This window comes from Bombus impatiens, unplaced genomic scaffold, assembly GCF_000188095.3.
Source record: "Bombus impatiens unplaced genomic scaffold, BIMP_2.2 scf_0637, whole genome shotgun sequence".
In the NCBI taxonomy this organism is placed as follows: domain Eukaryota; kingdom Metazoa; phylum Arthropoda; class Insecta; order Hymenoptera; family Apidae; genus Bombus; species Bombus impatiens.
The window spans coordinates 2,053,763-2,080,208 of NT_177056.1; the positions used below are offsets into that span (position 1 = coordinate 2,053,763).

Sequence of the window (26,446 nt, forward strand, 5' to 3'; positions counted from 1 at the left end):
TTGTTGACAAAATCCGCAATCACTTAGTTGCCAAGCCAGTAACTCTAACTTGAAGGGAATCGTTGGACCGAAGACTCGGTGAGAAGGAATTACTGGAACATTCATTATCGTATCGTAAGAGGAAATAGTAAAAAATTAATAAAACAGAAATAGAATGCTTCCGAGAAAGGAAAAATAATATTCACAGAAACTCCTCCCCTAAAGTATAAAACGAGACGTAAGAGGGGGACAAAAGATAAATAGCAAGCAAAAGATAAATCGAATATAAAATTGATAGAGATATTACTATCTTCTTAGATATTACTATCTTCTTAGATATTACTATCGTCTTAGAACCAGTGTGGAACGAATTAGTCAAAGGATGTGTTAATGTTATTAATCTAGCTTATATTCGAAGGAGATTTTCTTAACGTTTTGCGGACTAGAGACGCGAATTCGCTTCATTCTAACGGGCTTCACGCGGCATCCGATAAAAATCTGAACTAAAACAGTAAGTTAAATAAAACAATAATAAAGAAAGAAAGAAAAAAAAAAGAAAGCAATGGATGCTGTAAGGCAAATGTTACGAATGTGCCTTTACGTTACACGCTCGAATAATACGAAACCGTTACCGATATATTACGACACTGATCGGTCGGTAAGTTGGTCGCGACTTTTAACGAATTTGATAAAATAATACATTTTTCTTAGTGCCTTCGACTCGAAGTCGATTTTCTCGAAAGCAGAGGTTCGAGTGAAAAAAATGTATTTCATATTCCATACCCCCTCCAGGTTGTACCGTCGACACACCCTGTATATATCGTTATATATTATATTTCACGAATATAATTAGAAATTATTACAGAATCTATTTCTCTAGTCGTGTTCATAGAAAAATGAAATTCTCATATACCGGTTACGCTATAGTGCGATATACAGGGTGGTTGGTAACTGGTGATACATGCGGAAAAGAGGTTATTCCACGCGAAAAAAGAAGTCGAAAATATAGAATAAAAAATTTATTTTCTTTTTTTTAATTTTTCTATCGAGACAACGATCTACAGTGAGATCCGTTATAACGAGACGCGATAAAGTACACGCGTACCGAGCCCAAATTCAAAGTCGATTTTCTCGAAAACAAAGCCTCGAACGAAAAATTGTTATTCTATATTTTCGACTTCTTTTTTCGCCTAGAATCACCCCCTTTCCGCATGTACCACCAGTTACCAACCATCCTGTATGTACGATGTTATGGCATAGAAAATCGATTAACGTGCCAAAATGCCACGTGGCTCGCAAGTTCCAATGTGTTTCCCAAGTTTCACCTGGTTTCCTCATCGCTCTGCCATTGTATTCTATCATCGTTTCATTACACTGTCAGCCAACATTCTATTCATAGCAATTACCACTTCCCATCATAATAAAAGCCCGAGTTTAACCTTCTTTCGGTCTCTTACCTCCTGCTCCTCCTCTCCAACTGAACTCAACTCTGTTCGTACTTCAAATTAGAATTAATTAGACGCTCGAAAAGGTAGCCTAAGCTGCTTTGCGTAAAGTATAAAAATTATCGCGTTAAATGCAACCTTGACGGTACAAGAATCATTTTCTTTCCTTTTTTTTTTTTTTTTATTGTTATGACTTTGATTTTTAACTTTGACAAATTTCTTCTTTCTTCGCGCACCGGGTCAGAACGGACCTCCAGCGAAGTTCTGTTCGCTTCTTTGAATCTTGTCGAATTGAAATGAGAAAGAAGTTGGAATTCGAATTTTCAAAATAAATGACGTATCCGATTTCCATCGAACGTTCAGCACTTTGAAACAGACGTTACGGAACGACTGGGTCAGAGTGGACCCGGACGGTTAAAGCATCGTCGGTCTGTCGATCGTACGGGAGAAAAGATTCGATTTCTTGACTCGTTGCCTCTTTCCAGGCGAAACGGTCAGGATGCGAGCAACTCTGTAATTTCTTGGCCGTTGCCTCGATAATGAGGCGGTGAGTCAGTCGTTTAACACTAGCCTCGTCCTCGACTCGGTGTGTTCGATTTTTGCTCAGAGGACAAGCGAGCGTAAAAGTCTGAAATACGCTGAAGCAATCGAACAAATCTTTCGTTTCGATTTTACTCTGAAACTTTATAAATTAAATTGTATTGTTAATTTCAGTTAATTTTATTCAATGCGCGTCAGCAGATACAGATATATTGCATTTAGAATTGAATTTTCGTTTAAACATTTCTGACATCCAATATGCTCGGTATCAGAAGGATTTATTGATCTTTCATTTCCTTTAGCTCCCATTAATTTTGAAATGCCAATGACAATCCATTTTTAACATCCTTTGTATCTTACGAAATCAAGAAATCACGGCTCTTATCGTCAGTTATTGTCAGAAATCTAAGCGACAAATAATACAAATTGAATCGTTCCTCTCAGTTATCACGTGGTCTTACACGGACACTCGTATAGTAGCCGTATCCCTGCTCCATAATTCATTTCGTCGTTACACGACCGACATGTACACGTGCTTTTTCATGGTACGCGACACCAAAGCGTGCATCGATCCCACGACGATCGAATGGAAAAAACGTAGATAGGAAAATGGCCCTAGACAACTTTCAAACTACCTTGCGTGCTTTTTTATTATTTCACGAGTAAAGATCGTAGCGAGGAATTAGAAAAATTCCCATCACACTAAACTGACTATAAGAAATAACTTGGAAGATTTTTGCGTTTCGTTTCTTTTCGATCAGAAATCGTCGTTATAATTCATTCTATCGTCTTCTTAAGCTTTATCTGTTGTTCGTTATTCGAGTTAGAAAATAACCTGGATATTTTATTTGAATCTGCATGACAAACACACCGACGTAGAATACAAATCGATCGAGGTCTTTTGTTCGTTCAAGACGATCGTCGAAACGTACGAATGTCGTTAAAAGACAGTCTCCTCCAGATTTCTTCGCTAAAAAATTAGTGTACCTCCCTCCAATAGTGGTTGATATCTCTGCAAAATTTTAGGCCGAAATACGCAGCAGTTTCTTTGGAAAAAATTCGAGAAGATTTAGACCTGGACCTATCTCGTAGGTCCTCCGTAACTGTATAACGCTGTAACTGTCTTCCGCGACTAGGTATAGTCTTCAGTTTTTCTCGAGGTTTGATAGATGAACTTGTGGTAAATATCTCAGCAAAATTTTACGTCAGTATACGTAGTAATTGGTTTGGAAAAAATTTGCGAAGATTTGGAACTGGGCCAATCTTCGCCCTGCATTTGATAGAATTGGTTAAGAGCCATAAAATATATTCGATATTCGTGTTTCTGTAACAACGGTGACAAGGCTGTCACCGTCCAGGCGGACGTCGTCGCCCTCTTTCCTTTATCGATAAAGCTTGCCTAATTCGGGGCGGTGCTATTATTAAGAAAGCGAACCGATGAGACGTTTGAATTCTCGCAAGAGCGCAGCCTGTTACGCGCCCCTAGCACCACTTCTAATTTAGAGATGGGTGGGATGACCTGTATTCATTCGGTCCTATCAACTGACCTTGCTTTATATCGTACGCGTTGACTATCGCAATTTCCTTAATATCAGTTTAGAAACGCGCCTTTATCTCACAATGGATGCCCAAGCACTAAGGGAAGCGTATGATGATACTCCTCTATCAAAGTTAATTGCGTTCGAGTGGCACGAATGGTTTAGAATTGCGTGCTAGATGGAACAACCCATTGTACCGTAGAATTACTTTCTTAAAGCTTTTTTAGTAGATAAATTAGACGAATAGCATGTAGATCTAATAGGCGAACGACTTTAGTAGATCTCGAACTAATAACGCACCTTGTGCGTCGCGTGTTTTCTAGAAGTTACTAGATTTTCACTAGACCATACTAGATCTTTATTTTAACGTTTGTTTATTTTGATGTCGCCACGTTGCCATGTTTCCGGTCGATGAAAAATATTTGAATTGGGTCGTAGGTTGTTTGGTTATTACCTGGGACATCGTGATTCGGAAAGGCAATATTTCAGTACGAAACGTTCACGTTCCTTTGCTGTTTCCGCAAAAGAGAACATAACGATACGTAAGTCCAGTTTTACTAACAGTAGATACGCTTGTCATGATTTTGTGTCTTAAAAATAGGCATAAATATTGAGAATGAGAGAATCAAGCGATACCCTATATATTTTCGAATAAATCCCCAGCCACATAAGAATTGCAACCAAGAAATAACTAAGAAAAGATGTCAGAAGGAGCTAGATATTTATTTCTGAGCTAAGAATCGACCCAACTAATCACTTTCCAGACCTTCGTAGTTTGGCTTCTTAGAGCTATCGTTGCTTCCGGGTGAGAACGACGTTCGTTTTTCGCGATGGGCTTCGTCGCAGGCCTAAATCAGCACTGGTACCAACGGCTCGTTAATGAAATAGCCACTGTTCGAAAGGAAACGTTCAATAGTCACTAACGATCACAGTTGGTCCAATTCCCTAGCTGCCGATAGACACTAGAAGTGGCAATTCGATGACCTAAATTCGAAGTCAAAGACGCGTGTCTGCTCGTGGACACGTTGATACGTACCTAATGTTACCTTGTAGAATTGATCATCTCTGATTCACGCTACAAACGATAGGTTGGTACGCTACGTTGTTATAATGACTTGTAGCGTTAAATGGAAAAATAATCGTATTACTGGCGTAAAATTATTTTAGTACGTTGAAATCAATTTCAAAGTAATAATAGACCTGTATTCTACTTTTCCACTTCTTTGAGATTGGAAATATTTTCATTTTAGAATTTTACACGCGCGCGTCGATATCGATATTGTCCAGAAATAACCTACAAATTGTTTTACACTAAGAAGATAACCTCGAATTAAATTCGTGGTTAATATTTCACGATATTACAATGTTATCATGTAACACTAACCTTACTCGGTCAGATGACCGGTTTCAAAATTTCATCTATAATTAAAAACTAAAGTAAACAATTTTATGTAAATCGTTATATTAACAAAAATTGAGAAACTGATCGATCAGGTAACATAAGAATGTACCTAAAGTCAGAGGAACAAAAGAAATAGCAATGAACGTAGAATTTTAAATTAAGGTTTGCTAAGGTTAGTGTTAATAATAATAATATCTAAAAAAATAACCTTCGTATAAATAATCTACGAATAATACATTAATATCTGTAGGCAACGTCGCAATGATATTTCACACTTCATTAGGACGAAAATAACTCGATCGTTCCAATTGGTCTGAAAACCCGATAGTCCGGAGATAGGAAAAAGAACCAGGCGTCGAGTAAACCAAAAGCTTCCGGTATCGATTTCTTGCGGAGATCAAACGGCACTAGGGAATCCCTAATTCCGCGGAAAAGAAACCGTTCCGCTATTATATTTCTAATTGAATTGCTGGTCGATGCACGAGATAGCTTTCAATATGATAACAAGTCTATTACCAGGCATCCAGAGTAATACTAATATTCTTTGCATAGCGAAACACAGAGACAGATGGAAGAGTGGAAATACCAGAACAAAAGTACCAACCTAGAGAAAATTTAATGAAACTTTCTTCGGAGAGGTCGAACGACTAGTAGATAATTCTCTTCTGGTGGATAATGTGATTCGAACGGCAATGATGTTAGGTTAGGTTGGGGATAAACGTAGGATTAGACAGAGTTTGAGGTTATACATCGAGAAATATGGCGATGAAGAGAGAGTTCCTGTTTCGTTTCTGTAGTTCGCGTGTGGCATTGAGAGAAAGTTTTATTTTATTCTACAATTAAAGATTAAATAATTGTAATTTTTAATCAGACGCGGTCCGAATGCTAATATTCTTCAACGTTCGGAGTTTCGACAAAATCCTTGAAATTTTCCGTCACGCGCTTCACGCTGTCGATTAGACAAAAAATAATTCCAATATTTTACAATAAGATAGAATACAATTAAAGTAAATATTTAGAGTAATTAAAGTGGAAGTACGATTAAGCACGATTTTAAAAGGACAATTTTATTACTTACCAGCTTTACACTTGTCGTTCAAAATCACCTAAGCCCAACCTAACCCTGAATAACCTAAAACCTGATTAGAATATAACCTCCAAATGTCATCAAAATCTTCCTCGAGTTTCGACGTTTCAAAAATCGGTGTCTTTTATCATACGCTCGAAACTAGCAATTCGTTGAAGATACAATTACATCGTTTTACAGCGATACAGGAAAACCACTCGCTTGACGAAGAAAAAGCAGATTCGTCATTTTTCTGGAATTTAGATAAAGATCTTTCTAAACTTTCAAAATTTCAAAAAGGTCATTAGAAACCGTCTATCGTACGCTCGAAGCTACCAATTAGTTAAAAAATTATTTCCATCGTTGCACGTTAATCGGAGAGGGCTGCTCGTTCGACGTAGAACTCGATAATTCCAATATATTTGACAACTAATCCAGGAAAGCTATCTAAACGAACGTAAGCCGGCTACTATTCGGCGCAAAGCAGATTTTCATCGAAATCGTATGAAATTCCAATTAGAGGCAATTTCAAAATCGCAATTCTATTAGCGATCCACCCGGTATGCATCTCGTTCTAATTTCGTTAATGAATTCTGCTTTCCACGTATCGATCTTGATCGCGATTCGAAACGCCCACGACGTCCGGCCGTCCATCCGGCTGCTTCCGGAAGTAGGCGTAGGTGACCGAAATTGATACGAAGGAACACGAATCCAGAAGTTCTCGGTTACCTCGTTGTCGTTTACGTGTCCTATCGCTGCTATGTTCAGAGGCAAAACGTCGTTTCGCGTACTACGAAACAATGTTATCGGTTTTCGTTCGATAGTGAAGTAGATACACGTACCTTCTGACGCACGATGGACGCGCGTCACGGTACAGTGGAGATAGACGCCTTAGCGAGAAAGCTGCTCGTTTTTTGATAGACGAAAAATTTCATATTACGCGATAGAAATATCTCTACTGATAGTATCTCGGAAACCGTTTCGATAGAAACTTTGATAGAAAAGTTTCTTTGTATCTAAAATTTCTGCCCTCTCTATATACAGGGTGTTTTATTTTTATTTTGCCAAACAATGACGATATATTGTACGATTAAAAGACACGAAATAAATAATTTCTATAGAAATTAGCTGAAACATTTGCGTACAGTGTAACGTGAAATTTTCCTGAAACTTGGCTTCAAATATTTTTATAAAAAATATCCTTATTAATGTATCCTATAAAAAGGTAATTTCCACCTAACTGTTTCTGTTATCGTAGTATTTATAAAAATGTTATTTTAAGTAGCTTCGTCGCTGTAATTACCACCGGCAGCAGTAGACCGATAACTACGATATTTGTTTCATCTTTACTTCGTTAATTTTACAACAGCTCTGACTTGATTCACTTATACACGGAATGTACATGGAAGAAAGAGAGAGAAAATTTTATTTGCAGGGGAAGAGACGGGGGAGGGATTCATTGCCGCTGAAAGCTCGCAACACTCGCGGGGAGTTTGATCGTGGCAGATAATGTGGTTATCGTGTGCGCCTGCATAGGAAACCATTAGGGGCGATGCGCGAAATTTCACCGGAAGCGGGATAGCCGCGGCCTTTCAACCCGAAAAACAGCCTTTTCATCCACGAGTTTACAAGTTTTGCCATGTTTGCGTGTAAATATCATTTTCACAAAATTAATCAGACAATTTCCGAATGAACGACGATAAGAGTATAAATATGTAATATTTATATCGGTTTTTGAAGCTTTAGGACAAATTTTTGGAAATTTTCTATTAAACGCTCGAAGCTACCGATCGGTGAGAAAAATAATTCCAACGTTGCAAATTAATTCATTTTGACGAAGCGAAGGAAAATTTATGAAATTCCATGCGAACATGTACAAGTGTTTTTCAATTTTCAAAATTCCAAAATATCTTTAGGAATCTTTTGTCGTACATTTACGAGCAATCGGTGAAAGAGAAAAATAATTCCAATATTCCAAATTAATTGATTTTGACGAGCAGGAAGAGAATCGATCGAATTCCACGAAAAGGCGTAAAAATCTCTTTGAATTTTTGAAGTTGCAAAAATTCTTTGCCAACTTCGCTTTCATATACTCGACGCTGTACCAATCAGCGAAAAAAAAAAAAATAATTCCAATATTCCAAGCTGACCGAGGTATACAGCCGCTTTGAAAAAGAAAAACCAGCTTCGCTATTCGGAAAAATATTTCGTCGAATATTCGCAAATTTCTGTAAACTCCGATTCTGTTTAAAAAAATGTTTCGTCCGATATTTGCGAATTTGCAATAAACATTCACGGTTTATTTATATTTATATCGTTCTATTATACAGGCTAGTTGGTAACTGGTGGTACAAGCGGAAAGGGGGTGATTCTAGGCGAAAAAAGAAGTCGAAAATATAGAATAACAATTTTTCGTTCGAGGCTTTGTTTTCGAGAAAATCGACTTTGAATTTTCGTTCGGTACGCGTGCACTTTATCCCGTCTCGTTATAACGGATCTCGCTGTACATCGTTGTCTCGATAGAAAAATTAAAAAAGAAATTTTTTTTTATTAACCACCAGTTACCAACCACCCTGTAGATAAACAATGTTTAAAATTAACTTTCCTAATTAAATTAATCGCAGGAGAAGATAAAAGAAAGCGACGAAATGTACGGAACGTTACGATGTTACGTATGTTATTCACCGTATTTTTACACGGTCCTCGTGTTTCGTGTTTTAAATACAAGAATAAATAAAATATACAAACTTTTTAACGACCAACACTGTTTACCGGTGTTTGTTTCGGCATTTGCAATTTATTCGTTCTACAATATATAAAACATACAATTTTAAGCGACCAATATTGTTCGTCTTATTCGTACTTACAGTCTACTTATTTTATAACCTCGCTGTATTCGTTCGGCTCTTACGCATCAGGTTTCCAAGATCTTGCCAACATAGCCAGTAGAGCGTAGAAACAATTTCTTTCTACTTTATTCGCTTTCTACGCCATCAGTTTAGAACGCAGACGCGATTCTCTCTCCCCTCCTCTCATCATCCTCTCATTCTTATCAACATAAATACACGCTAGTACACATCGTGTACTTAGAGCGGCGCATCCTCTGCGGAAGTGCATATTAATGTTGTGCATCACGTTGGCTGCGCGCGACAAGCGAAATTGTTTTTAAACAACCCGCCGGGCTTTATCGCCGGAACCAATCGTAATGGTTAGTGGGAAACGAGTTACGATTTACGATTCTTGGAACGTTCGAAAAACACATTTTCAAGCCGATACCTTGTCAGATCATCAGCAGAATAACATGAAATAGCATTGAGAATAATAATTTATTTTTATCTGAATTCCATTAAGTATATTTCTTATCGTTATGGCCTGATAATAATCTCTAAATCCTTTCCAATTTTCTTCCCATTCCCCCCTACCCGTACCATAACCTCAAATGAAACGAACAATGACTATTTATAAAGGAATTGTTGTTTGTAGCATGGAAAATCTAATTCATCCCAAGTTTCGGTAAAATTAGATTACTTATCTAACTCGGATTTCATTCTGTATGATAACGGATGAATGATTACCCCAAACTTAGCCTACATTTAACTGTGTAACAGAGAAAAGGAAAGAGATGAATGGTTTAATTCAAGTCGAACTTATATCTTCGAACAGAGATGTTTAGGTAAAACAAACTGTACAGGAAATTTAACCCAAACTTATCTAAACGTGAATAGCCAAACGCGGAACTGGTCTTAAGGACAGACAAATCTGATTCAAGTGGAGAAACTTTTACCCGAACGTAATTCGAATCTAACGCAAGAGTGTAAAAAGATGCGCCGAAATCTAATGGAAATTTAAACCAATTCTAACCTAACCTAAAATTTAACCTATAAACTTAACCTTGCGTATATGTATAGGAAACGTGATTTCTAGTTGAACCCACAAATTAAATCGTTCTATGTGAACGAACCTACTATGATACAAGATAAATAAAAGACATAGATAAGCATGGTGTCTCACCATCGTGATTCAACCTGACAGCATCTTTTTCCATGGCGTAAAGGGAGATGCAACGGCTACTGAAAGCTATTGCCACGATGTGACGACAAATGGTTTCAATGTTGTGCCCTCGACGTGTACGAGTCACGACTACGTAACATCTCGTGCGTTTGCACGGTAATTGAGTGCTGATGAATCATTCGTATTAACAGTTGCATCGATTTTCTTGCCCCTCGGCTGCGTTACACCGCGATGACTTTGCAATACGACAAGTTCGTCGACCGTTCGTTCGTCTCGTGTCTTCTGTTCGCGTCGAGCGATTAACTATACAGGCTGGCGTAATCGTTCGTCGAAACTCGCGAAACGGTGTCCCATTCTCGCTACTTTCGAAAGCTAATCAACTTCTTATACAACGCTAGATCGTTTCGTAGATAAAAAATGTATTATACAAATATGAATTTAAATTGAGATTAAAGACGACGTACGTTCGATTTAATTTAAAATAGAATTACATATTGCCATAACCTCTCAAAAATGATTGGATTAATAATTAAGTCGAACCAGTAGATCCAAATAGACCAAAGTAAGTGGTTAATGTGAATTTGAATTGAGATTAAAAGCAACTTAGATGAAATCCAACGAAATTTAAATCTTGATTATAGCCTAAACGTTAAATTATAAAATCAGAATATAGGTTAAGTTAAATTTGGATCTAAATATAATACCTCGTAACTCTGTCCAACGGAACGGATATCTAATTCAAAGAGTAATTAAAATATAGTGGAGACGTAATTTAAATCTATTGAAAATTTAGCGCTGTCATAACCTAAGCATAATTAGAACGTAACCCAAGCCTGACCAAAATCTAATCAGAACGTAGCTGTGAACGTAATCCAAGCACATGGCCAGAGCCTGAAATCCTAACCTAAATTTAGCCTTATCCTAACGTTCAATCAAAATCTATATCGAACCTAACCTAAACAATTGAAAAACAATGCTCGAACGATTATCTATCGTCGCAATAAAGTAATAAAGGAACTTGTAACAACAAACAGACGATTTCTCGAGTTACAGGTTGCTTCATAACCTAAAACATTAAAAAGCATATTCGAGCAATCGCTTATCACATAAAATTCTAAAAAAAAAAAACTTTTAAAAACACTTTTTTCAAATCGTGTATTATTCTCTAGAGAGTCATGAAGATTGGAAAGTTATGGAAAAAAGAATGACGAAACTAGGACTGTCCCATTACCGGTTGATTCATTATCCTAATGAAGTGCATACCAAGCTCTAAAATCGGTCTCGGAAACGTCTTCCAGCACGCGAATACTTTTTCCCTTTCTTTTCCCCTCAATTTACAGAATGTTTTACATAATCAGTTTAAATATCATGCTTAAAGATCGAGAAATTGTATTCCCACCCATTAATTATGTACTTTTTAATGCAACACAGTTGGCAATTATATTCAAGTTTTTCTTAGAGGTTGCGAGTCCCGCCGGAATTTCGATTAATCCAGCCTTCAGTCTGCCATCAGATAATCGAGTTTCTACCGTGTTATTACGCACACATTATTTCTAGTAATGTTATACGTGGCGATCGAGTCGACGTAGAATTTGCCACGATAAACTGTAACATCGAGCTCGAAGGGTTCGACTTCCTCGCTTCTTACGTTTAAATACATTTGCATTAACGGTATCAGAGCATTGACTGCGAGTAATTTATTACGAGTTCGTTTGCATTTAGATAAAGGAATAATTTCATAAATTATTTTAGGTTAGAAAGGGTGCCACATAATTTGCCGTTTAAAAGTTTCGTACGAGCGCGTCGATAGGAACGAGGCATGGCAGGTTGCCTGACGCCAGGCGCCCAACTGCTAAATTTTTAAACATTGGTTACTCAAAAATGGAATGACTTTGGATATATGTTTATTAGACATAAAATACCCTTTTTAATAAGCCACGATTTATCGTCTATAGTTTTGTAAATATTCGGTATATAGTGTGTCTCGAGATAAATAAGAATTAAAAGAAACTTTTACTCGTATAAATGGTAAATAGACTTTCACCCAAAAGACTTCAAGTTTCGACTATACGCATAACTAAATTTCACCCGTTTAATCGTATTCGTCAAAATCTAAATGTTTGTAAATGTTCGCATTCTAATGACACGAATCAAGAAACTAACCTAACCTAAATACCCAATACCTACCCTAACCTATCGGCACGCGTAAATATACCAAAGAATCTCTGCGGACAGATCTTCCGTCACGTCCTCGTCTAACAAAAACCACATACCTGCACATTGTGGCGTAAAAAATTGCAAAGGCAATCACGAAGCTTAGCGTAAATCGGGTTCCCCTCCGTTGGATCCATTCTTGGGCAATAATCATCGGAAGCAATACGTCGTTTCGCGTGGCTCCCAGTACGACGTTGCCTAACTTCTTCCACCGACGTGCAATTCAACTTCAGAAACTGCTGTCTGCTGTACATATATTGTATTAAGTCGCGATACAATGTGCCGCGCCAATTTCCACCCTGTCGTCGTTCGTTGCTAATAACCGTGCCCAAGAATCGTTCGACGACTGGAACAGGCCTTTGTAAAGTTGCCTGGCAGCGATACAAGGGTAGGAACGACAAAGAGCACGCTCTCGGATAATGCCAGCCGAAAGCAAAGGGGACTAAACGGCGGACGCGTTGTGCATGTGTTGCTGTTAGGGTTTCAGGAGTTACAGTACTCCTGAACTTTGCATCGGTCTGCTGTTAATGTATCAGGCAGCTGTCGAATTGCTGTTCCTATATGGCAACTAAGCGAATGCGAGTTTTTCCATTAGGTAGTATCGAGAAAATCCGCGATCACTTAGTTGCCAACCAAATAATCACATTTCTTTTTTCCAATTTCTATGAAATCAGCTGTTTTACGTGGATTAATTTCGATTGTTTCCGTCGCCGCTTATCTATGATCTCTGAGACACAGGATGTATCAGATGCACGCACCGGGTACAGTAACTAACCAGTAGGAATTTGCTTCATCCGCAAGATATCATAACGATCGTTATACTTCAGACATTTCATATATTTTTGTGCATTTTCTGCGTTACGTGCGATTCTACGCTTTCGTGATTCCTATTCGACGTACTTTTCTCTAATTTACGATCAACGAGGTCGTTGAATACGGCCTCTGAGAAGCTGGCAGCTGCACTAAAACTCACTTACTTTGCGAATCGCAATAACTCCATACCGATACTAATTTGACGCTCGTAAAACGAAACGTTAATTTTACGGCTATTTTTCCTATCTCTGATAATGAACCGTGTCGAGCATTTAATGGCCCGGGATCTTACAATGAAAGCATCGGCATTGCTCGTTGGCAGTCATCGATGCGTAGTAAAAGTGGCAAAAAGAATCGATGCCGACCGCAGAGTGTCATTATCACCGATGGATGGAATTAGGTAACTGAGTTACTAACAAGTCGTTAACGATTCTCCGGGCAGAGAGATTCTGTTTCAGAATGCATCGCCCTGGGATCACGATCCGGGTTTGTGCAATGGCCAGTGAAATCCACGTAGGCCCGGTAGAAATTATTAAACCTGTTATAGACGGGGTCGTTTGTTAATCAGGGACTGCTTTGGTCACGGAGTTGATAAATCAATAAAGACGAGTTAATTTTAGTCAGATCGTTTGACACTGCCACGAGCAAACCGATAACCCGTTAAATCTTGAATGGAAATTGTAATTCCACCAATATAATAAACGACAACGAATATAAATGATAAACATGCTACAATGAGTTTACTATCTACGCTAGCTTCGTATCTGTAAGCTGATACAATGTATTTGCGAAGTAGGTAAATATTTGTATATATTTTCTGACGTAAAGATCGCTATATGAAGGCGCGATCAAGCCACAATCAACTGAATCAAGATAGAATCACGGAGATCACCGAGTAGTTGCCATTAGAATCCAGAGAATTTGTTGCCAATTTGAACGAGACTGTCCAGCAAGCTCGAAGCAAGGCTAAAGAGTACTTGTCGCTAGAAGAGTGCTCGTCACGAGATCTCAGAGTAGCAATTTCTTAAAACACCTTCAACCCGTAGAATACGTTGCGTTCAGATCGCTGATGAAAGTGCGACATACAGGGTGGTTGGTAACTGGTGGTACAAACGGAAAGACAACGATCTACAGTGAGATCCGTTATAACGTACCGGACGCGTACCGAACGAAAATTCAAAGTCGATTTTCTCGAAAACAAAGCTTCGAACGAAAAATGTTTATTTTATATTTTCGACTTCTTTTTTCGCGTAGAATCGCCCCCTTTCCGCTTGGTAACCACCAGTTACCAACCAGCCTGTATAAAAGAAAAATCGAATGACGAGGAAATCGGCCCTAAACGAAGTCTAATTCGTGTTTCAGAGGCTAACCAGAGGGAGGAGGTCGAAGCTGTGGCCAACAATGCTCAGATCCTGATCGCGGAGCATCAGGGGCCCCATAGGGGTGGGGAGGTGGTGGAAGAGAACAGCAAACGCATCCATCCGCGCTTGGTTACGATCTCCATAGGACGGTAACCGGTTCGTGGTCCTGGAGGAGGCTGGCGATGAGCATGTTGAGCATACTACGTAGAAATTGGGCACTTCGGGTGTCGGTGGTGCTCAACATCTGCGTGTTGCTCTACGTGTGCGCCCACTTCGGCTCCTCCGGGCCCTGGATCGAGGAACCGCCGACAAATTGGGCGGCGCCGTTGCAATCCGAGACCTTTGGCGCCGTGGACCTCGTAAATGGTACTCAAAAGGGCGCCACGTCGTCAGCTGTGCCTGCCATCAAGGATGCCTCGAACAAGAGCGCACGCGATAACACGACCAGTCCAGCCAGGACGAGGTTGCTCACCACGAGGCCAACGACCAACGAGGCCAAGGCTGATAACAAGAACGGCGACGGGCCAGAGCACAGGCATAATCAGACGGTGAGTGGAATTCCTTCGGAGTTTTTGGCTACGCTGTAGCGAGCAAAAGTAAAGTTCAAGCGCGTACATACGGTCAGATGCAACGCTGTATTCGTACATATTCGTATTTACGCCTTAAAGGGGAATACACACTTTAAACACGTAGCTAACGCTTTGAAGGGGACTAAGTTTGTAAAAGTTGGACTCGAAGCTATTCGAGCCCTGTCGAGAGGCTGAGGGATGGAAAGAGACAGAAGGATGGAAAGGTCAAAGACTGGACTCATGGCAAACGGGAAACAGAAAAATAGCTCGCAATAACGCCTTGCTTTCAGACGAGTAAGGGAAAACCCAATACAATACGATACGATGGAAAAGTGGGGGAACATTCGCTCGCTTAGTGCGAACGCGCCATAAGTTGTTCAAAGAGGAACGTTACGATGTGCAAACAATACGCGCATTGAGACTCAAATAATTCAGCTTCTAAGTAAAATTACCATGGAACAATGTGTGCATTATTTTGAAAAGAATAATCTAACGCAAGCTATTCAGCCATCTTTCTAACGGTTGTTGGTAGTATCGCCCATATTTAAGATAATGCCACGAACCAAATAGAACACAGAGGAGCTAAAAGTGGATTTTTTGAGATCGTCTGGACCAGCTAAATAAATATAACGATGATACAATATAATTGAGAATTCAGAAGGCTAATGTATCCTGTGCCTCAAAATTTCAACAAACTCGTTGTTAGCGGTATACTCGATTTTCCACAAACAATATCATATTCGTTTTTCCATATATTCGTATATCAAGCTGCTTACACGTACACGTATAGCATAATCGAAGAGAGGTGGTAGAAGATATTGCCAACAAGTTGCAAGAAACAAGTTTTCTTTGACCAAGAAAAAAGAACTTGTGCATCACAGCGTAGTACAAATTCATAAAAAAACAAAGTGTACTTGTGGAAAAGCCGGTACGCGTCAGCTGCTAGTTGTGAAAAAAACTCAATGTTCTGTTCATCTAGGTAGCTAGCATGAACAAAGGCCGGGAAATAATTAACCAATATCCGTTGGTATTTCTATTTTTCACTGTAGAGACGACGTTATGCCGATGTAATGTTGTGACTTGTAGCACTGTTGATAACTATTTAGCGAGGTAAATTGCACTTCGATTCTATACCATAAAACGACTAATTCTGATTCCAGAAGGAAACACGTCTGGATACTGGATAGGATACTGAATAGTCAATGGTAGTAGGTAGGCCTTGATCAAACCAGATCAAACGAAATCGACTGAAATCGATTACGGTCTTAGACCATAGATTATAAACATTAAGTATCAATGAATTATTCACAGGTTGGCTATTTATACCGTCAACCATAACCAATTTCACGGATCGATCGTTGTTTCGATCAACAGCTCTCCGCGTACTCTCCGATTTGCTAGCATCGCAATCTTCGACAGATTACCCCGGCTTCGATCGATAATCACGTTCGATGCCATGCAAGTAACGTGAATCGCGCGCGTTGCCGCGATAATTGAGCAAAAAACGACGAGAGAAATCTCGTCCTATCGGACTTTCCATCAAACCACTCGCTCGAATCTCGGATGACTAATCCGTTCTACGACATCGTTCTACGTCTTGTGTTTCTGGGTGAAGTTTAACATTGTCGTGTGAACACCACTTGCGAGGTAATTATCGAAGGAAAATAGATGCTATTATGGTTGATTGTGCAGTTGGTTTTAATTACGCGTGGTATTGGTCGTGGAAAATTGATTTCAGTTGCACGTGGAAAATGTGAAATTGATGCCAGGAAAGTGATACTAATTGAGCGTAGAATGTGTGCAATTGGCCTTGGAAAATTGATTCCAATTGCACGTGGGAAATGCGAGACTGATGGCGGAAAATGGATTGCACATTGGATATGGAAAAGGTGGAAATTGAATTTGAAGTTGAACCGAGATAATTGATTCTGATTGAATGTAGAAAATGTGCGATTGATTCCGGAAAATTGAATCTAATTACACGCGGAAAATTGATTCCGATTGGATGTCGAAGATGCGGAACCGAGCCTGGAAAATCGATTGTAATCAGATATGGAAAATCGAGTGTGCAATTGATGGAAGAAGATCCACTCACACGGGAAATGGGAAGTATGAAATCGTTGGTGGAAAATTCTATATGCAATTATATATGGAAAATATGGAATTCATGGTGGAAAAACGACATTAATAGTAAATGGAAAATATGGAATGGTTTTTTAGAAAATTCGATAATTGGATATGGAAAATATATCTTTCGCAAGAAGCTACTGACGATGATAATACTAAAGAAATTATAGTATGTAATATTATTTCTAATTATAATTACTTATTAAATATTTTGGATTTTCATAAAATTAGTAAAGTTCAAAATTAATCGTGAATCCTTTGATTTCGTGACATCGAAGAAATTACGTTTCGACAGGGTCGATGCAAGCTGTATATGACAGAAATATGAGCCAAGTAGAGAGTTCTTGGATTACAGAGTGTCCATCGCCGTGGATATTTTCTGTCCCGGCCTTATCTCGCCAGATCTTATCGCGCAAAAAAGTGTATTCTGTCCGAAACGATCGACTTTCATCCAAAATTCAACTGTTCTCGCCGCTGGATGAGAAGCGACTCGACCTCGTTCAAAATCCTGATCATTGGATAAGATCTGTCGACCCTTTCAAGAAACTACGTCAGGTTCAGAAGTGGTCGCTCTTACATTGTCGTATTACATGCACGGTAGTCACGATAACGTTCGTGAACTGACATTCCAGATACTAGCTGCGACCAGTGTAACCATTTTTAACATTAACTGTACGTTACCTGATTACCCATTCACATGCATAACAGTTCAACATCATTCTAGTAACCGCGTTGAAATTGTTTAATCTACCATGAATATCCGAAGTATCAAGTTACACTATTTACCTTCGAACGTTTCGAGAAGAACTTTAGTTCGCTTAGCTCGTTGATAATGAGAACGGCAATGACTGGAAAATTTCCATCGGTAAAAATATAAAAAGAGACGAAATTTAAAATAAGTAATATTCGTGTCCAATTTCGAGACACTTGAAATTACGCCGGATAAGTTTCGTCATCCAGAAGTCTTCGGAAGTCTGTATAATTCACCAATTGTTCGATATACTATAGGTCTAAGGTTAGTCGTTTAAGGTTAGGTTAGGTTAGGTTCCCTTTTTTCGCCAATCAAGTTTCTCGCAGTTTCCTAGGGGAGCGTAGAGGAATTAAGTCGCGTAAAACCGGGCTCAGAAGCCGCCTCCTACCGCTTTGCAGTTCAATATTTCAAAAGGGAAAACTTCAACGTGTATCTCCGCCCGCCCCCTTTCGCCTTTCCCCATCCCGTCACTCTGCAAAATTGGAGCGAAAGCTTTTACCATCTCCTTCTACCACCTTTCTGATGGATACTGCTGCAAGAAACTGTATCTAACAATAATTTAGTAATAAAGGGGAATGCCGGTAATGTCACGCGCAAAATTCAGTATAGAAGATTGTGAGGAAGTAAGCGAGGCAACCGTTGTGGTATTATGTTTTATCGAGAATAGGTTCAAGAGTGAAATTGCATCGTGTCGCCTGCTTATATACTGTTACATTGTATTTGAAATCCTATATTTTGTATTTGTTTCCTATATCTCGATGTAAAGGAACCATTATTCCTTAGGAGTTTGTCTAGGGATCCCTATAATTGACAAACATTTTCCTTTCAATTGGAATCACGTTTTAACTTAGATTAGATTTTCTAATTGACTTTGGTTTGCAATAAGTTTCAAGCGATGTCTTACTTCTCGCTTGAGTCAGATTTGAAGACCGATATTCTTTGCCAGGGTCAGAAGGCCTCGCCTCGGTTCCGTCAATTAACCAATTTGGCATTCCTGTTACAGACAAAGAGCGGTTTGCCGGTCGTTCAATCAGCGATGAGCCTAAACGAAGCGGTGCAGTGCAACGAAAAATCCTTGGAACCGAGGAGGGCGCAGCGAGGTGATTACTGGGTCCTCTATAATTACGTGCCGATGAGCATAGCGGTGAGATGTTGGGAAAGCGTGACGTACACCACGCACGCGGATTACACGTTCCTGGACAATCTGGAGCCGTTGCTGGAGCGATGGAGAGCGCCGATATCGATTGCAATGCACGCCCCTGGCACAGACTTCGCGGCGACCCTCGACGCCATCAAGTACTCGAGAAACTGTGGCAGCTCTCTGGTCTCCCAGCTGGTCACCTTTCATGTATTCTTCAGCAGCAAACACGTGCCAAAAATGGTGAGTATTAATGACTTCCTTCCTCTCTGTACCTTATTTATGTACCCTATTTGTTGGACCGATTAGCGTTGCATCTACTTTAAATTACTTTATCGTATCTATCCTCGGTAGATCGTTATTATGGAAGTGTACGGTTTCAGATATTGGGAAAGTAATAAGTATAATCGAAATTAGGTGCTATTTCAATTTTATTTCTCCAATTACAATGGGTTTCTCTCAACTGCTCTTAAAGATCTTAGAAAGAGCAAATAAATTATTCTACTTCACACAATCCTTAGAGATTTCAATTTACATAAATAAATAAATAAATAAATAAATAAATAAATATTCTCTTACATCGAGTGCTGCTTTCTATACACCTATCAAGGCGCGTTCCCTAACCTCCAAAAACTTCATAGGTTGCTTGATCAACATCTTAGGTTTCACAGCTGAGTAGAATTTTGGTTTTCCATACTTAAAATGAAAGTACTTAAAAAAGGTTGGCAAGGTTTCTGGTTCTATTACTAAACAAGAACACTCTGGATCAAAAACCACCTGTTCCCTAAAAATAGGCACCACAGGAGCCACGATCTCCTCTTCCATTTCAGAAACAACCACTCTTTGCGGTATAGGCTCCACAATTTTCTCCGTACGAGTAATCTTCTCAACAACAGGTACGTCAATCTCTTTCGGTGAAGGTTGGACGATGTTTACGTTGGTTTGAGAACCACCTTGGCCAGGGTGGATCACCTGGACAGTCTTGGTGTGCTGAGGACCCATTATCACGTTTGCAGAAGTTTGATCGCGTTGAGGTTGAATCACGTTCAAAGTCTGAACTCCTTGCGAACCTGGCTGGATACTGAGAGTTTGTACAGAGTTTGGAGCCTGGATACTGAATGTTTGAAGAGGTTGTGACCCTTGGATGGTGAAGGTTTGGACTTGAGAACCTGGTTTGATGCTGAAGGCTTGAAGAGCTTGTGGACCTTTGATGCTTAGTGTTTGAACTCCCGGAGAACCTGGCTTGATGTTCAACGTTTGAACAGGTTGCGAACCTTGAATGTTAAGTGTTTGAACAGATTGTGGAGTTTGAATGCTGACAGTTTGAGCAGATTGTGAATCCTGGATACTAATAGTCTCGGAAACTCCTGAATCCTGATTGATACTCAAGGTTGAACTAGATTGATCTTTGATGCTGAATGTTTGAGCAGGTTGTGAAGTTTGAATATTGAGAGTTTGAACAGATTGTGGATTCTGGATGCTGACAGTCTCAGAAACTCCTGGAGCTTGTTTGATATTCAAACTCTGAATATGTTGTGAAGGAGTTTGAATACCGAAACTCTGAGCTTCTCCCAATGCTTGGTCCATTAAGAATACCGATTTTTTGGATCTCTCGGTATCTTCTCCAGTCTGTTCTATCTCTAGCTCCTTCTTGTTTAACTCTTCTTTGATTTCTTCTTTCTTCTCCGCTGGAACTGCTTGACATATCGTCAAACCAAGTAGTGAAAGCACGAAATACGTGTTAAAATACATTTTGTTGAATTTTTTATGTATTTCTCCGTGAAACTGTGAAGATTCTGGAGATGAGGCTGGTTTTTAAAGGAATCCACGAGATTTTCTCGGCACGTTTGATATGGAAACCACTCACGTTTTGAAAACACGAGACTGTGCTGATCGTGCAGAATTTCGATGCTATCGGGTCACTTGTTGACGCTTGCCGGTGTATTCAGTTCGGTCGAGTTTCCACTGCGTGACATTCACGCATCTTCCGCTATTTTGCTTTTTATTTTCATGTTGTTCATTGTATTTAGACGTATGTTATGACGACGTTACTTGTGATACCAGGTCCAGTATCAAAGTCTTCGAATAGGGATCGCAGTGTCGTTTATGTTTCGTCAAGTTTCGGTTGTAAACTTTTTCACAGCAAACTTTTATTTTTTCTAAATAATACAAATTTTCGAATAAATAAACATTTTTGTTGAACATTTGACTTAAAAATTGGTCGCGTAATGTAATGAAGACTAAATTAAAAATCAAAACTCTAAAAACTTATCGATAGAACAACATCCCAGAAATATTTTAAAAATTACAGAAAATAATAATCCAAAAGATTGGCCTACTTTTTCCTAAGGATCCAAAAAGAATATAAAAAGATATTTAAATTTTCGACAGTCTTAGTCATAAGAAGATGGGACTAACAACAAGAGCTCAGGTCTACTTCTACCTCTTTGCAATCAAACATTTTACTGTAACATGTTTAAAAAAAATTTTCAAAATCGTTCTGTCCTTTCACTACCGTTAATAACACGTCAAATCTTTGGTAATAAGTTAGAGAAATAGAATTGAACGAATTAAGTAAGGTAAGTGGATAATATTTTGCAAAAGTGAAATGACTTGGAGACAGGCGGCATGAGAAAATAGATTGGCAAGAGAAGCACTTCCTGCGGCTGTACTTTTCTGTGGCGAAACTCTGTTATTAATTCCTTCTGTATCACGACGTAACGTCGATACACGTGCACGTAATTAATTAGAACGCGAAATCACGATTGCGACTCCTAGTACCTCGAAATACGTGTACCAATTACACGTGCGAAGGCTCTACTTTGTTTCCAGGACGACTCTCTTACTGTCGTATTATGTATGCACTGCGGAAAGAAATAAACAGGCATTCCCTATCGGCCGCTGATTGGTTCCACGGTTTAATTACCACTTTCCCGACCTTTCATCTTGTTCCACTTTTTATTCTGTCTCGACAGAAAGTATTGCATCGTCTTTCCAATTCTGCCTATTCGATACGCATCTCATCTTTTCTACTATCTTCGCCTAGAGTCTTGAAAATGAACGTTCGAGAAAAATATATTCTAGGGAATTTACTAACGTACTAGATATCTGTTTTATTATATTCACTGAAGAAATAACCACCATTATCGTTATTATGAATTTTAAAAAATATAAAAATCACTGGAAATTATTTTCTAGTAAAAATTTAGGTAACTACAAAATAACCAAAAAATAAAATAGCTATAAAATTATCAAGTATAACCTTATACATATACTGTCCAGTCTGTAAGCTGTTATTATAATGTGTGGCACAATCTGCTTTCTGAAATAGGTACCCCCGACCGAGAAAGTTATGTCTGACTCGTATAACTGCACGCTGGGACCACCGTGGGTGAATGTCACGCTTTCAAAGATGTATAAAAACGAGAAGAAGCTGCTGTACCCTGTGAACGTCGGACGTAACATAGCCCGTGAATCGGCGCCGACGTTCTACGTGTTAGCAAGCGATATCGAGCTTTACCCGAATCCAGACTTGCCCGCGAAATTCCTCGAGATGATCAGAAAGAGGGATCAGCCCGCCCTCTACAAACCTAACCCCAAAGTTTTTGTATTGTCCATCTTCGAGGTGGACGAGAAGAGTCAACCGCCTAATAATAAAACACATTTGGTAAGTTAGAATTGGAAAACCTTGCAAATTTTTAATGTTAGAAATGAAATAAAAGTATTCTTATTATATATATATATATATATAAGAACATTTTATATTTTTAATGCTGGTATTTCAGCATTAGTATATACATGTATATTACAATGCATGTCTTGAAATAAGCATATTTATCATTTAATCAGATGTCGAAATATTGGAGAAGAAAGTTACTAGATTGTCACTGTTCTATTTAACTCCCATGTCGGATTGTACTTTCGATCTAAAACTTTTATTTTGTGTTAACCTTTTACGTTGTGACATTCGCATACAACCAAATGCCGCTATGCAACCGTTCACTACAGGATTTTATTTCAGTCCACGCACGGTATATCAATAGTATGCAAAATATCCAAAAAGCTGAAGATTAAATAACTTAAATAATTAATATTCTTTATTCTAAAATTTTATTTACGATTAAAGCTATTAATTACTCATCGTTACAAGTTAACCTCAATTACATTTACCCTAAACTAACTTAACCTAACTTAATTTCGCTCCAGATATAATCTAAATCTAACCTAATCTAATTAGCATTTTAATTGGCAAAAAATGCGAAATGTCTGCACCATCGTTATACAATTTTTATATCATTCTTTTTAAGCTGGATGCAGTGAAATTGCACGATGAAACGTATTTAATTACCGGTAAGAAGCGATCTTCACGTTTTTCAATCAGAGAAATACATTTTGCTGAACTTGGTTCATTCGCATTTGACATTTTAGTTGAAAACTGAACTTGGAGCTAATTAAACGGATAGGGAAGAGCGCAATGACGGCTGCATAATATCCGACAATGCGTTAAATGGCATGAACGCGAGGGTCGTTTAATCAGTGGCGCTTCCTTTGACCGTGGACCTTGATACGTACAATTAGCAGCGTTGCTGTGAAGTGCAGCTGGTCGCTGGCCGCACTTCTATGAAACATTCAATTCAATTCCACCACTTCTATGCACTATTCAATTTCATTCCATTTTTTCAAACGTCGAACAAGCCTTATTTCATTAACCGTGATACACGCTGCCCCCTGCCCCTTTTTTTTCAAAGCACAAGCAGAGAACTGCGCCTCTTCAAACGGTGGTAAAACTGTAATTAGAAACGGTGAAATTATAGTCGCGTAAGAAGACGTTGAACCCGGATACTTTTGTAAAAAATGTTGTAAAACCGTTATCCTTTCGACGAATTATTTTTATGACAGAATTTTATGATTATATTGTAACGAAAACTACCTTGTGCAACTAAACATAATGAAAATAACACACTAAATGATGTTATATAGATAATAGTATACGACTGAGTTAAATCAAAAGTTCTTAAACATTAGCATATTTAAAAATTATTTAAATTAATAATAAAGATTAATTAAGTTAAAAAGAGAAAAATTTATATGAATTGCGATAAAAGTTTCAAATATGAAAAATCACTTTTTCGTTTCCAAATTTTCAATACTCAATATTACCGTAAATTATATTTATCTATTGTCAATTTCTTATTAGTAAAATTATGAAAATTATAATAAACAATTTTCAACTTAAGAGTCCTTTTCTCCTTGCTAAAGTTTCAATAAATTATAAATTATGCGATAGCCACGTGTTTCTGAAGTAAACGGTATAAGTATATTTCTATATATGTGGACTTCCTACGTATTCTTGAACATGTATATGCATATGTATATATATATATAGTAGTAGATATATATTTATATCTACTTTATATACTTAAAAATATGTTTTCAGAAATTTTGAAAAAATAAAAAATATTCTCCTTTCGTATAAAAAATAACGAAATAATTTAACAAATAATTCTCGTTTCAGGCTCAGATGCTGAAGGCCGGCACGGCAATTCCCTTCCACAAAAAGTTGTGCTCCGGCTGTCATAACGTTCCTCGAAGTAAAGAATGGCAAGAAGCTGCGGAAACGGAGGATCTTCACGTGTTTCACGTCGGTAAGAGGACAGGCAGTTTCGTTCATTGGGAGCCGATTTTCATCGGGAGCAATAATGATCCTCTGTACGATGAGAGGCTTAGCTGGGAAGGAAAAAGCGACAAAATGACACAGGTACAAATGATTTCCGGCTTATAAAACAACTTGTGTCGATACAGTCACGACCTACTTTTATTTTTACTCGAAACTTTCAAAATATTCGGTAGAATCGCAGGCGATAAATATTTCGCAAAAAATTCGTGTATTTATTTTCATGTATCGAGTGATTCGTTCATATATCAATATCAGTGAGAAATAATTTCATGTAGAAAGTGATCTGACACTCTCAGAGTTAATCTACGTAGAGAGTCTATTCGTCCCTAAATTCGTGAAAGTGTAAACCGTTTGTAAAAAAAAAAAAATATTTCAACATTTGATGCACTAACAAGTATGAATTTTTTCAAAGAAATTACCGCCAATGCGTTTCATAGACTATGAAACGAAAATGGCGCCATTTGTAAGAAGGATTTATTGATCAATACTAAAGGGATTTCACGTCATATACGCCAAGTTCATAAACTTAAAAACGGCAAGAAAAGGAAAAGAGGGAAAGAAAAGAAAAATACATACAAGATTTGCTAAAATAAGATATCGACAGTAATGCATGGGAAAATAAAAGATGACCGAAAAACCGTCGATTCATGTAATATTCATAAAACAACCTCTCCAATGCGATTTCTCTGAATCATTAACCCAGTTTGACTTTCGTTTTAGGGTTACGCGTTGTGCGTCCTTGACTACGATTTCCTCATCTTGGACAACGCATTTCTGGTCCATCGTCCAGGCATTAAGATCTTCAAGAAGGATGTTCACCGGGAGATGCTGACAGCGAAAACGAACGCCTTGATAAGAAAGATCATCGTTCCAGAGTTAAAAATTCTATATGGAACGAGAAAAGGCTGTGCCGTGTAGCCCGTGGAGAAACGAGCACAGCGAGTGCTCCACAGGTGTTTTCCAATTAAGCGGCAACACCTGAGATCATTCTTGACACCAAGAATGAAGATCAACGGCGGTCACAGCGCTCAAAGACTCGTTTTAATCGCCCGTGACCATAAGGACCACGCTCGTCAGCCATTTCTGACCGTTTCCGGTGTCGAAACTAAGTTAAAGAACGTTCAGTGCGACTAACAGATGTCCACGATTGAAAATAATGCCAATTGAACGGTGCCGAAAGTAATAATTACGCAGGTTAGGTTCCGAGGACGCAACCTCGCTAATGTTCTCTCCTCGTTGAAGCAACAACCACGAACCTTGTTTCTCCCGTTGTTGCTGAATGTTCCAAACGATTTCTTCAAAATGCATGGAACATCGATAAAAAGGTTCTTGTTATCGCTTCGACGAGGACACAACTTATGGTTTCAAAGTTCTCCTATGATCGTTAGTTCCTGCAGTTCCTCCTCGTTTCTCATCGCTGACTTCTTCATCTTCTTTGCAGTACAAAAGTGTGATGGCAGCATTAATTACAGAAAAGAGGGAATATTAATGAAAAATCGATTTGTTCAGAGAGACTCGAAGAGTGGTATAAAAAATTTTGCTTTCTCACGATGATCATATTACGTAGTTCGTCTTCGTTATGAAAGGATCTTGTTGCGCATATTTTCACTTGAGAACGCGTTAGGGCGAACAATTGTACATATTTAGCGTTTTAAAACGGTGCCTCGTATATACTTGTACATTTACAAGAGTGTTGTGTGGTTTGTCGGTGAACGCGTGCATTTTTTTTCTCATTCCACGATTTCCCCAAAGAGGAAACGGAAGCCGTTTCTAACGCGAACGACTGTGGTCATAAAAACATGCCAAAAAGAAAAA

The 26,446-nt window shown here is 38.5% G+C and overlaps 1 protein-coding gene and 1 long non-coding RNA gene across 2 annotated transcripts in view; both read left to right on the forward strand.

Annotated features, from left to right (window-relative positions):
* LOC100740783 (beta-1,4-glucuronyltransferase 1) overlaps positions 1-26,102 on the forward strand; it is a 57,432-nt gene extending 31,330 nt beyond the window's left edge. Inside the window, exons 2-6 of the mRNA XM_003491762.4 lie at positions 14,371-14,917; positions 18,820-19,197; positions 22,286-22,621; positions 24,470-24,712; positions 25,352-26,102. Of these exons, the coding sequence (XP_003491810.1) occupies positions 14,552-14,917; positions 18,820-19,197; positions 22,286-22,621; positions 24,470-24,712; positions 25,352-25,549 (1,521 nt within the window). The 5' untranslated portion in view covers positions 14,371-14,551 and the 3' untranslated portion in view covers positions 25,550-26,102. The remainder of the gene's footprint in view (positions 1-14,370; positions 14,918-18,819; positions 19,198-22,285; positions 22,622-24,469; positions 24,713-25,351) is intronic.
* Positions 14,937-17,478, forward strand: LOC117152064. The gene is made up of 2 exons (XR_004462293.1): positions 14,937-16,585; positions 16,677-17,478. It is a non-coding gene; the product is annotated as an uncharacterized LOC117152064 (long non-coding RNA).
* Positions 26,103-26,446: the final 344 nt, after the last annotated feature.